The sequence below is a fragment of the Equus przewalskii genome, chromosome 32 (assembly GCF_037783145.1).
Source record: "Equus przewalskii isolate Varuska chromosome 32, EquPr2, whole genome shotgun sequence".
Lineage (NCBI taxonomy): Eukaryota > Metazoa > Chordata > Mammalia > Perissodactyla > Equidae > Equus > Equus przewalskii.
This window is the reverse complement of record NC_091862.1, coordinates 23,613,680-23,627,802: the sequence shown is the minus strand read 5'-3', so window position 1 is coordinate 23,627,802 and position 14,123 is coordinate 23,613,680. Positions and strand designations below refer to the sequence as shown.

General features: G+C 36.9%; 1 protein-coding gene across 1 annotated transcript in view; it reads left to right on the top strand.

Moving 5' to 3' along the window:
- Positions 1 to 12,799, top strand: part of VTA1 (vesicle trafficking 1) — a 74,234-nt gene extending 61,435 nt beyond the window's left edge. Inside the window, exons 7-8 of the mRNA XM_070603235.1 lie at positions 3,032 to 3,112; positions 11,178 to 12,799. Of these exons, the coding sequence (XP_070459336.1) occupies positions 3,032 to 3,112; positions 11,178 to 11,323 (227 nt within the window). The 3' untranslated portion in view covers positions 11,324 to 12,799. The remainder of the gene's footprint in view (positions 1 to 3,031; positions 3,113 to 11,177) is intronic.
- The last annotated feature ends 1,324 nt before the right edge of the window (positions 12,800 to 14,123 follow it).

Sequence of the window (14,123 nt, the reverse complement as noted above, 5' to 3'; positions counted from 1 at the left end):
ATAATGCCCTAGGTTTACGGGCATCTCAAAAAATAAGTAAATAGAGCCTGCCCTGATGGCCTAGCGGTTAAAGTTCGGCGCTCTCCCCACTTCAGCTGCCTGGGTTTGTTTCCCAGTCGCGGAAGCACACCACCCGTCTGCCAGTTGCCATGCTGTGGCAGCAGCCCACATAGAAGAACTGGAAGGATGTACAACCATGCCCTGGGGCTTTGGGGAGAAAGGAAAGAAACAGGAAGATTGGCAACAGATGTTAGCTCAGGGCCACTCCTTCCCTGCAAAACATAAATAAATAAGTAGGTAGGAAGAGAGAGAGCATAAACTAAAAACCGTTTTTACTATTTAACCAGCATTTATGAACTTGTGTTGAGCCAGTGCACTAGACCCCCATGGGAACATGGCATCATGGCAGCCAAGAGGACTGGCCTTGGCTCATGTGCGTCAAGACAACCAAGAAGCAGCATGTTCTGGCTGCTGTATGAGGCGTGTTGGGCAGCCTGTGTTGTTAGTTCGGGTCTTAGTTGAATGACTGTGACCAGAAGGTCTTAATAAAATACAGACTACCTATTTTTTTAATAATGCTCAAATTTTTACTATGTCACTAAATTTTTTCTCTCTAAATTGTTTTGTTCTTGTTAATATTGCCTACTTATTAATTGTATGGAGATGTACAAACAAGCATTTAAAAATTAATGTAGGATGCTGACCAAAAAAAGTATGCCTTCCTGTAGAGAATGGGATTTGTTTGGAGGATTTTAATTTAGGCAGAAATACAAATCAGCAAGAAATGGCATTGATCTATAGATTGATCTGTGAGAGGGTTGCAGACTTAAACTGTTTTTAAGATCTCTATGAAGAACATACATGGTCGTCTCCCTGTGTCTTAGGTACAGCTGCTTCAGAGCACTAGACTTGACTAGCTAGTTTCTGAAGAGTCCTCTCAAATTTTGCATTCTACCTTTTATTTTTTAATATTATGTAATTATATGTCTTTAAAAGTTCAGCAAGTTTTGTGGGGAGAATTATGTCAGATGTTTATAGTTTAATGTATTTGGTTAGCATTTACCAAAATCAAGTAAAAGATAGTCATTGAATTGCTCAATTTAGAATTTGTGTGTCCCCTGGCTTTGCAGTTACACTTCTATAAATTTTTCCTATAAATGTATATACGTACACAGTGTATAAGAATACTCAGTGTAGTATTATCTGTAGTGGCAAAAGATTAGAAACAAACCTAAATGTCCATCAGCAGTAGGTAGCTTTATAAATTGTGGTTTATGCATGAAATGGAACACATTGTAGCCATTAAGAAGAGCAAGGCAGATTTTTATATACTAATCTGGAGTTATTGCTAAGACGTATTAAGTGAAAAATGCACAGAATAGTACAGTACGCAGACATATTATCATTTGCAAAACACACACAGACCAAAGTGTTCCTCTCCAGAGAGAAAGGACTTTGTTTGGAGGATTTTGATTCAGATGAGAACACACATTTCTTAGCAGAGAACAGCATTTGCATTGGGCTGGACCCACACCTGCTTGTATGCGCATGGAAGCTGCCCTGAAAGCCCCCGACAGCCCCACAGTGGCGTGCAGGAGGAATGAGAAGCAGATTTTTCACCGGTATATTTTTGTACTATTCAAAATTTGTACTTGACTTTTCATCTATGTCCCTTTGTACTTTTGAGTTTTTTGTTAGTTCAATTTTTAGTTAAAAAATAAGATTTTCATGACTTAGTAGTTCCAAAGCCTATAAAATGAAATTAGTTTGCCCTCAAAGTTAAATGAGAGAAAATGGTATATATTTAAGCCATTTTTTCCTTTGGGTTGGCCTTCAAAGTCAAAACTTCCTACCTGAAGACTACATTTTAGGACTTCAGTCAACTCTGTGAAACCATCATTCTAGAACTCGTATTGACCATGTATTTGTGCCCCTAGAAACTTCCCAATTTGTTTTCTCCCTTTCTTCTGTTCCTCCTTCTTATACCAGTGTCTTTCCCACTTTACCCTTTCTACAAATTGCCTATTCGAGTTTAACCTACTAGCTTGGGGCACGTGAATCCTGTTGTGTGAGTCCATTAATTTAAAGTAATCAACTTTTCTTCATTTGCTTTCCTACTGATGGAATCATGTAAGTCTCTTTGGGAAGATTCAATAGTTTGTGTTAATTTTTTAGATGGTTAACAAGCTTCAGCTCTAATATATTACTTAGCATTAACCAAGAATACTAGTTATTCACTGAATATGACAGTCATGATAAGTTCTAACAGGAAGTCAAAACTAATTGCTTTTGGATAGGTAAAAATATCATCTTAAAAACATGTAAACTGGAAAATTTGGAGTGTATAATTTGTAATTTCACGCAGAGTGATGAAAGGAGGCTCATGCTATAAGTTAAACTAAATCATAATCATCTTTCACCTTCTCCTCCAAATTATTTAATTGGCTAGGAAGTTAAAAAATAAGAAGGCAGGGGCCAGCCTAGTGGCGCAGAGGGTTAAGTGCGCATGTTCCGCTTCTCGGTGGCCCGGAGTTCCTGATTCAGATCCCAGGTGCGGACATGGCACCACTTGGCACGCCATGCTGTGGTAGGCGTCCCACATATAAAGTAGAGGAAGATGGGCACGGATGTTAGCTCAGGGCCAGTCTTCCTCAGCAAAAAGAGGAGAATTGGCAGCAGTTAGCTCAGGGCTAATCTTCCTCAAAAAAAAAAATGTAAGAAGGGAGTCTCTTACTTCTACAGATATTCAGTAAACTTTCATTGAGAAGCAAGTTGAAGCATTAGACATGACAAAGAAAAGACAATGGAAGTGTGTAGCCGGTACATGTATGTAAACACTCAATATGTAATTTCCTGCATATTTTCTATACCAGCCTCCAACAGCAAATAAGTATATCAAATGAGAATTCATTAAGGTTTTAAGAAAGTAATTAAGTGAAGTAATAAAATTCTTCCATAACCTTTGAAGTGCTTTCCTCCTGCATTATTAAGTGTAACAGTTTGATACCATTTGTGGTTTTCTGATTTGCAGGTGTAACAAGTAATACTATCCAACCTACTCCACAGACGATTCCGGCCATTGATCCAGCCCTTTTCAGTACAATTTCCCAGGGTAAGTCAGCTGTTTTATGAGATAGAGTGTCTCTTGTCCTGAGGTGTTGTTTGTAATTTTGCTTTAGGAATGCCATATATTGGCATGTCTAGGGAATTTGAAGCACGTTTCTTTGAATGCCCATGTTCACTCCATTCTCCAATGGAACCAAGATTGTTTTACGTTATCAAAAATTCCTAAATCCAAAGGCGTTCCCTTTCTCTACAGTTCCATTTTTTTGTATCCTGCTGGATATAGTGGCACAAACATGTAGCCAAAGCTGCCATGGAAGCTTATGCTGGATGACGTTAGTTTAGTTCAAGATTACCGTATGTCGTGGTGCTGATCTTCTTTACCTGCACTGAGCTACTAGATTATCTGAGAAGAGGCAAGGCCATAAATGAAAACAAAAATCTCTGAGGATAATTATTTTGATTGGTTGGTTCATAGGCCAGATGATTGGTTTTTGATTTTAATCTTTCCTACTTTTCTGACTTCTCTGCTTTTTCCCCCAGTTTGTTGTGTTTATTTTGGTTTTTCTCATTCAGAGTTTTCTTCATAAGTCTCATGATATTTAGAATGAAGACTTTGCTTTACTATTTTCAGTAGCTGTCTGGTTTCCTCTATGTCTGCAGGTCCGGTTCCCACATGATTTTCTGGTCTCCCCATGGGAGTGGAAACTGACCATTAAGCTTACCTGCCTCTCAGTTGTGGAATGAGGTTGGAGAGGGGAGAGCAGAGGGTACGAGCTCTGACCAGGCAGTTCATTCCACAATTTTAGAGACATTCTCTATGTTTTTTGCCTAGGGGCGAATATGAGAGAGAGGAAACCATTGGGGTGAGGGTGGTATGTAGAGGTTGATAGAATAGGGAGGAATATGAAACTGGTATGGGTTTTTTTTTAGACTGACTCAGTAAAGACCCATACTCCCACCCCTCATCTGGCTAGACCATTTCTGAAGTTTCTCTGGAGAGGCTCCAGAGTCGCCTCCTATGTACATGTTCTGAGTTGGGATTTCTTCCACTCTGTTATCAACAGTGTATCTCAACTGAGTGAAACTCAATTTCTGATTTTCTAGAAATTTCCTTAAATCACTTATCAGTTCTCCCTTTTAAATGTTTCCACTCTTTCTGTTCTCTGCTCTTTCTTTTCAGTTTTGTGGATTTATTTCCTTTTATTTTATCTTATCACTTTAACATGGGTTCAGGAGGAAGAGTACTCAATCATGTACACTTAGTCTACTATCCAGAATCAGAACCCTGGAATCCTTTACCCAACCAAACTGTCGGTGAGGTGTGAGGGTAAAATAACTACTTTTTTTTTTTTCTTTCTCCCCAAATCCCCCCAGTACATAGTTGTGTATTTTAGTTGTAGGTCCCTCCAGTTGTGGCATGTGGGATGCTGCCTCAGTGTGGCCTAATGAGCAGTGCCATGTCCACGCCCAGGATCCGAACCCTGGGCCGCTGAAGCGGAACGCAGGAGCTTAACCACTCAGCCACGGGGCCGGCCCCCTAAAGTAACTACTTCTAAATATGTAAGGACTCTGAAATTTTGCCTACCTCATACCTTTCCTATGGAAGTTGCTTGAGGATGTGCTCCATCCAGAAAAGCATGATGACCAAGAAAAGAAATATGAGATATAAGAAATGTTGAAATTAACCTTAGGGAGCCTGAGACTTCCCCGTAGGCTTGGAAAGCAATTGCTGTGAAATTAGAACAAGAAATCAATGAGCTCTCCTTCTTTAAGAAACATCAAAAGGATCCCATGCAATATATAGAATATGAAAGACATAGATAGGAAGCCATAGAATTCTTCTCTCAACAACAATGAAAAGATCTGAGAAAAAATTTTAAATTGTGCAAGAAATTTCAAGTAAGAAACAAACTAACATATGCCATGATTTTGAACAGTAATAGAATTACGAAATATAAGAAAAGGGATTTTGTTTGACTTGGACACAGATGACATTCTCCTTCAAATGACACAAGCTTATCACAAACAGAATACTCCATTCAGGACAGAATATAAATATTATCAGCACTGACAAGTGAAGGTAGAGATATATTCCTGAAAGTTGAAAGGTGAAGCGGATAAAAGAAAGCTGTCAGGAGGAGTGAACAGAAGTGAAATGCCGAGGTTTTTTTCTAAAGTTGATAGAATGAGAAATAGAAGACAAAAGTAAGAAACTAAGGAATTTGAAAGAATTAACAAAAACAGGAGGAGATAGAGCAGAGAGGAGAAAAGAGTAGTGTAAGGGAGCTAAATCCTTACCTTTCATAGCAGAGTGTCAGTAGATAATGTCTAAAAATTGATAAATCAAAAACTAGTAGTATAAGCTTATCAGTTGGGGTTAAGGAAATAACCTTGTCAATCCTAGCTCTGACAAGTCCTAGCTCTTTTGTTGAGAACAACAAAAAATAGAAATAATTTCAAAATGGAGTGGGGAGCAGCGTGATAGATAACTTGTGTCCTATCGTTGTCGTCATCTTTTTTTTTTTTTTTTTTTGGTGAGGAAGGTTCGCCTTGAGCTGACATCTGTTGCCAGTTTTCCTCTTTAGGCTTGAGGAACATTGTCATTGAGCTAACATCTGTGCCAGTCTTCCTCTATTTTGTATGTGGAACACTACCACGGCATGGCTTGATGAGCGATACATAGGTCCACACCTGGGATCTGAACCTGCAAACCCTGGGCCACCAAAGTGGAGCATATGAACTTAACCACTAACACCACCAGGCTGGCCCATCCTTATTTTTAAAGCACGTTGCATATCACTCTGAAAATAATAAAATGCCCAACACGATCCCTGTCACATGGGTCAAGTGATATTATTATGAATGTAATATGAATTGCTTAAACTTTGTTTCTATAATTCTTTACTCTGTTGGCTTACTTGTCTGACAGCAGAAAGATTTGTCTGTAGTTGGTTCAGAATCTAACAGAAGGGGAGAAGAGAGATTGGAAGTTTGTGCTGTCGGAAGTGGAGCACAGTACGCTCTGCTGATAAGATAGTGGTGTCTCCGCGCTCTGGGGACTGTGTTGGTGACTGCACATTTCAATAGAGTGTACTTTTTACTTATATTTAAGTATGTGAGTTACTTTGTGTGTTCTACTTTTCTCAGTTTCATCAAAAGCAGATGTATTATGAAGCCTAAAATCAAGAGCTACATGACCTTTGAATCCTGAAACGGTCTAGTTTAAGAGTATTTGCATATTTCATGGGGAGCATAGTGCTAAGGTAAGAGGCGCAGATAGGAACCTAGAATAGCCCGGCGAACTCCCCAAGAACATAGTAGGAAAATTTACCTGTTAGCAGACAGACAGAGCACCTGACCTGCAAGCACTGCATTCCTCTGTTGTATGCGGTTCCCCCAGTTCCCCTCAGAGCCCCTCCCACCTGTGAGACCTCTGCCTGGCATCTGACGGGAAAATATCTGAGAGAGAATATACAGATCAGTGAAACAGGATGGGGAATCCAGAAATCAGCCACATGGTATGAGAATTAAATTAATTATAAAAGTGACACTTGGATCAGTGTGGCAAGAATATGTATTCAAGAATGATGTTAGAACAGTTGGTTATCAGGGAAAAAATATATTAGATACTGGCTCTCAATTCTTGTGTCTGTTTTTGGGTGTGTCTTAACAAGTTTGACCAATGAAAAGTAGTAAATTCTATACAGTGAAAGACTCCCCTTTCCCCATTACATTGTTAAAATGCAACTGATAGACTGGGAGGAAATTGATACTTAAAAAGAATTACTGTCTAGAGCATATATAAAGAGCTCCCACAAATGACTAAGTAAAAAGATGAATAAGCTACAACGTTGATGAAGACAGAGGATGAGTCTTGCATGCTGTTGGTGAGACTGTAAGGTGGTAAAGCTTTTCTCAGTGGCATTGTGTCTGTATCAGAATTGCAAATGTAATTCTTTTTGACCCGGCTATTCACTTTTAGGAATCTATCTTAAAAAAATATTTAGAGGTGGGCACAAAATGTATTCACAAGGATATGTTTTTTAGCGTCATTTGTGGTAATAGTAGAAAACAATCTTAAGTGCTTATTAATGAGAAAGTAGTTAAATTAATTATGGTCCACCCATGCTATGGAATACTGTGCACATATTAAAAAAGAATATGATAGCTCGCCTGTGAAAAGATTCCTTTGATGTATTAAGTAAAAAAGCAAGTTGCAGAACACTGTATACAGTATGACCCTGTTTAGGGAAAAAAAACATTTAATACTAAACTCCATCTTCCTACATGTACACATGTGTGTAAATGCATAGCAGAAGTCTAGAGAATGCACAAACTAAAAAGTGGTTTCATAACTACCATCACTACCATCACCACCTCTGATACTTCCTGTACCCGTTTCTGGCTGTATTTTTCTCCTTAGTGCTTAGTACTTAACACTTTTTAATACATATATTTTGTGTGTGTGTGTGTGTGTGTGTGTGTGTGTGTTAGTATTAATAAATGTTAAATATTTTAGTAATGAATTTGTGGCTGACTCTGGAGAGGAGAATAGAATTGGAAAGGTAGGTATTTGAAGCACAGTATTTACTTTTTTACCTTGTATATCTTTGTATAGTATTAGAGTATGAATAACAACTTACCTCGTGAAGTTTTTTGACAATTAAATGGGATATCTGAAAAGTATTCAGCACAGCACCTGCCATAATAAAACTCTACCTTGTTGCCACTATTGAGTGACCTATTTTGGTAGTGCCTGGATACACAGGCTCAGCGCTTTCTGTCTACCTCCAAAATTGACTGCAGGTCGCATGGTTCCCTTACGCTTCTTCCTGTGCGTTCTGTTCACGTCGGAGGATGATCGAGTGCACGAGGGTCAGATTACCTTAACGCTGGGTCCTTGACGTGAATTTCTAGAACTACCTAGTTAAATAGGAAAGAGTCTCTAAAGACCCATTTTGGAAATATTTACAAACAGTATTCTATCTTCTGTGATAGCATTAGATAAATCAGTCTTGGAAATGGATGCTGATGTCAACTGAGCATGTAGGAATTTCTCTTTACACCAAGTAATGTTATCTTCGATCCAGTGCTGACCCAGGCTCTCTTCCTGCTGTCACAGAGAACTGGACTGATGACCCTAGCTGCCTTCTGCCCTGTTCTCGTCCAACCCTGTGAAGGCAGAAGCATCTCTGGGATAAAGATGGTCTTGCCCGAAGCCATCTGAAACTTCTAAGTACAGATTTCAGAAAGGAGACGATATATCAGACAACCTTTCAAATCCTTTAAACAACTTTTGGGTTCACAGTATGCTCTTTTTGGTTCTGTTATGGCTTCTAGTAAATTTCAGTGATAAAAAAACTTTTTTTTGGTGCATTAAGCAGTATTTACTATTTAGAATATAAAATTAGGCAAACTGAAGTCGAACAATTGTTCTCTTCCTGAAATGTGTTTTCCCTTCCTATGTCTTTTCCGCTTTCTCTATTTAGTTCTAAATGCTAGTTTAAAAGAACCATAATTGTAGACAGATTTTATTTCTACTTAATTTAAAATTTTTATTCACATATTTTATTATTAATGACTTATAGACTATTTAAATGAAGGAAAGCCTGAACTGTTACAAAATAGCAAAAGTAACTATTTAACATGGCTTAAGTTCTTTATATTTTTAATTGTTGAAAATAAATCTAACATCTCTAAGTCTATAACTTACATTTTGTGTCTAAAACTATGTTATTATTATCTAACTATATTTTATGAGTTATATAATTTGTCATACGTGTCTGTAAGCTATATATATTACATATCTATTTTTTTGTTAAAATGTCTTCATTCACATTTTATAAATATTGAAATTATTTTATGAAAAAATTCAATATTTGTGTTTTAAAATACTTTTATCATTGGTGGATAAGTTTAGTTTATAAAACAAAAATAGTAAGAGTTCTGGCCACTATACACATTTTATCTGATTAATAAATAAGTGATATGTCAAAACAGCGCTAAAGCTAATGCTGTAAAAATAAGATTAGTCCTGAGCATTAAGGCTTTCTTCCAGCAAGTCCAGTAAATTCTGGATGGATGCCTTATATATTTAAAGATAGCCCTGAGATAAGAGGATAGAATATTAAAGCACAAAATGAGCAGCGTTAAGGTAAACTCAATTTTTAAAGATGTCTCACTCAGCCTAGATACTGTGTATGTCCATGTGACCATTAAAGAAGCTGGTAGATATTTTCAAGAAAAAATACAAGCTGAAGCATGCCTAATTAAGTTGTCAGTAGAACTGCAGGATAGTTGGTTTTTAGATTTAATGGGTAGCAGATGCCTGGTCGCTAAAATACTAAAAGTAGAATTGTGGAGAAACTGTTTTTGATTTTTTAATGTATATTTTATTAGTTTATTTATTTGTATTCCTTGCTTTTTAATAAAGACCAAAATTCAAGGAAATTAAAATAAGTTCTTTTAAAATTTAAATGTGTAATCTCTGATTTATAACAGGAAGGAATATTATTAAAGATTACACTAATAACAGTGTAATCTTTAATAATATTCAACAAATATTTGAAGACTTACTACATGTAACACGCTGGGCTAGTTACTGTATGTAGATATATGTGATGACCTCAAAATCTGAAATTTAATTAATGTTTAATTCTACATGAACTTTATTCATTTTAAAATGTGGGAAATAATTTAGAGTACAGACAGCTTTTTTATATTTATTCATTCAAGTTACTGAGCACTTACACATGCCTGGTACTGGGCTAGAAACTTTAGGATACATTATTGAAGTCCACTTTTTTGAAAATTTTAGAAAATAATAATTTGGATCAGAATTTAGTGTCCTAGTACCTGGATTTGCTACCTACTTTGAAGTCCTTACCTAGGTAATGTCAGAGTTTCATTTTATGCTGTATATCTATGGCAAAATTAGAAGCAACTAACAAAGTTATTCTGTTTATAAGTACAGGCCTATAAAGAAAATCAAAATACATTATCTTTTTGTTATAGTCTGTGCTGCCAGCCTTCAGATCAGTTCCTTAGAATCCACGTAAAAATCTCTAAAGAAAAGATTTATTTCAAAAAACAGGATACAAAGTCAGTTTTTAATTTCATCTTTAGAAATATATATTCAAGTATATTCAAATCTTAGATTAAATGAAATGTCTTTTTTTTTTTTTTTTAAGGTTTTATTTTTCCTTTTTTCTCCCAAAGCCCCCCGGTACACAGTTGTATATTTTCAGTTGTGGGTCCTTCTAGTTGTGGCATGTGGGACGCTGCCTCAGTATGGCTTGATGAGTGGTGCCATGTCTGTGCCCAGGATCCGAACCAGCAAAACTCTGGGCCACCAAAGCAGAGTGCGCGAACCTAACCACTCGGCCACAGGACCAGCCCCAATTAAATGTCTTCAGTATGGCTTTTTAACCCATGTTATTTAGTTGGGCTCTCCACAGGTTAATCATATGTGTACCTGGAAAACTTGCTGAGAATAAATTTTGGAGAAGTAATTTATAAGGTTGCTTACGTGTTTAATTGTGTAGTTTAATGATAGAAAATCTTGGTTAAACCATAGATTTTTTTATATGGATGGCACCCACAAATGAGAAATCTTTTCATGCTTAAAAAAAAAGTTAAGGGGCTTATGTAATATTTTTACATAAAGTTCGTTGTTCATTTTTTAAATTGAGGGTTATATTTATATTCTAGTTCAAATGAGGGTTGAATGGTTGAGTCTCTGTTTATTGTTCCATGGAAAGAGAGGCTGAGCGATTCTAGCATAAACACCAAAGCTACTGTCCTTGTTTTACACAAAATATAATTTTTTGCGATTTGCCAAAATATAAAGGCTTCTAGTTCATTACTTCTGGAAGGAAAATCTTGCTCATATAAGTAACTATGTATTGGCATATGTACTGTTTATATTAGTAATAAAAAAATTGATAGCATGAAGGAAATTTATTTAAATACAAGTGAGATTGAAAAAAACCTTTGTGTTTTACATAAACTTAAATATTTTCTATAATCTTAGATGTAAACATTTGCCTAACCTAAACAGAACACATTTTATATGCTTATTTATATTTATCTTAGTTATTCTTTTCTTCTAGGGGATATCCGTCTAACACCAGAGGACTTTGCTAGAGCTCAGAAATACTGCAAGTATGCTGGCAGTGCTTTGCAATATGAAGATGTCAGCACTGCTGTGCAGAATCTACAGAAGGCTCTCAAGTTACTGACTACAGGCAGAGAATGAAGCCTTCGTACAAGACATCCGTGCATTTTTGGCCTAAAGAACTAACAGTGTCTTACATTCTATCTTCAGCCCATCAGGAGCACAGTTTTAAGGAGGACTTCAGTTCCGCTGACTGTAACAGTGAAATCTGTGTCTGCGCTCAGATTCCTGGTGAAGCCTTCAGCAGCAGCCTCGGCCAGTTTTCGTTGTCCATTTAGTGGATCCAGTAATCTCTGGGTATACAGGGCTGATGTTAGCAAGATCCTAAAAATTTATGCCCATTGAACCCTGCTTCAAAAAATGAAAATACAGTTCTATAAAATGTATTGGGAATAAGCTTTGTATCTTAATGTAAGTTAAGGAATGTTTTTAATCTATAGTCTGGACAGACAGATCATATGACTTTGCTATAAAATTCTAAATTTAACTTTTAATAAAAAGATTGCCAGAATATTCGAGATTAGAGATCATGTTTTTGTTTTCCTCAGCATTTATAAAACAAATATGAACATCCTAAACTGTTAGGTGAATGTGAAGTCAAAATTCAATTTATATTCATGTTTTGAATGTAACTACATTAAAAGTTAAAATTTTCATGGAAGGAAATATAATAAGGTAAAGAGATAGAATCACTTTTAGACATAAGAATAATGTGGGTTTCCCACCTGCTTTCCCTTATGCATTGAAGCTTAAGGTGAATTGGTATTTGCTTCATAGCAGTGTGACTGCATGTATTAGAAAATGAGAAAAAGATGTCTGTGGTAACGCCTGGACACTTGGTGCTTAGGTTAGGGTCTCCTCTGCTGCTGTAGGACGGGTTCCGTACGCGTGTAGCTATGAATGATGCAGAAGATGCTACGACTGTACGTTCTCAGTTGTTACGTTTCTAAGCTGTGTGGGGAATTATGGACTTAACTGTGTCACCTGCATTGTGTTGTGTAAAAAATAAATACAAGGATTCTTTTAACTAGTTCAAATTATTACAGAGCCAAATGTCCGTTTTGATTTGCATGCTAGAATTGGCGTTTTTTAAGTCATTATTTTTAGTTACAGGAATATGTATGTTTCTATAGTAAGAGACAAACAATTTTTTAAAAGAGAGAAATTTGGCCAATTTACCCAAAATTTATCTGGTCCCTTTCATTCATTCTACTAAAATTAAAGTCCTGTAGCATAGGGGTGAGCAAACTGGTCCATGGGCTGAACATGTTGTGTAAGTGAAGTTCTACTGAAACAAAACTGTACCCATTTGTTTTTTCTGTGGTTGCTTTCCACAATTGCAGAATTGTATGGCCTGCAAGTCTAAAATATTTACTGTTTGGCTCCCTAAGAAAAAGTGACCCCTGATCTAATAGTCTGTTTGAAAGAAAATGAATCATTAACTCATAATCATTTGTGTCTTTCGATTTTTCTTTGCAAAGGTGTGATGCTGTTGTATGGAGTTTGATAGATGAATATTCAGACAGAATAAACTGTTCTAAATTATTGTAAAAACAAGCCTCCCAAACAATGCCTCCTGAAAACTGTTTTCCTACCTTTACAACTGAATTCGTACGTTTGTAGGGTTCAGCATTTGCATCAAGAAGCCCAGTGCTCTGACACAGTTCTCTAGAACACTGCAGTAGTAGAAACGTGGCTGTAATGAGCTTTAGTGTAAGAAGGGGCAAATACGGTTCAGCAAACTTTAATTCAAATTTTAACATGTCTGGACACGAGAAAGAACACCTGTCACCTCCCATTTCACACCCTATTTTGTTGCTCCTGATTGGGAGAACACCTGGACGGAAGAAAATAATGTGGGAACCCTGGAGTCCACTGATAAGTAGGCTGTTGTAACAGCCCGGTTCTGTAAAACAGAAGCGATGCCACTAGCCACCTGAGAGTTGATGATGAAAACTAAGTGAGATACTAAGCATGATATGCTCAGCACACAGTGACGTTCCATGAATGTTTATTGTTGTTAGCATTAATGTTACCATAATAGGGTAAATTGTTAATCAGAATTTATTTCCTGAATATCAGGAAATCCCAGTTGTTTCTGTGGCCCTTTGCTTAAAAATGCTTTCTTGTGTGAGAGGATTGACCTGTGAAGATTTTTTGACTTTATATTTCTTTATATAAAATCTGATAAGATAAAGTTACAAATTTCCTGATGTAACACTAGGATTGTAGTTTTCCTTTAGTCATTCGGCATGTATTTATTGAGCAGCTATTGTGTGCCTGGTATTGTCCTTTGCACGAGGAAAGAGCAGAAAAAAGAAAAGAATCCCTACCTCATGGAGTTTATATTCCTTTAGTCATTTGGCATGTATTTATTGAGCAGCTACTGTGTGCCTGGTATTGTCCTTTGCACGAGGAAAGAGCAGAAAAAAGAAAAAAATCCCTACCTCATGGAGTTTATATTCTAATGGGGAAGAAACAGACCAACTTAATAAAAAGTATATTGTATGTGTATTCAGCCAGTGGTTTTCAAAGGGTAATTGTTAGAAATGCAAATCTCAGACCCTACCCAATCAGAAACTCTAAGGGTGGGGTTAGCATTCTGAGCTCTAAGAAACCACTTTAGATAGTCTGGTGGTCCCTAGTTTGAGTGGGTTAGCCCTACCCAAATCAGAAAGATTGAGTCTGGGAGGAGAGATATCCCCCTGGAGCGGTGGTTCTCAAAAGTGTGGTCCACAGACTCCCAGCATCAACATCATGTGGAACTTGTCAGTTCTGGGGACCACATTTGAGGAGCTTCTGTATCAGAGAGAGATAAATGCTATGGAGACAACTGGAGTATGGGATAGGAAATGCTTCAGTGTGTGAGACATGCATATTT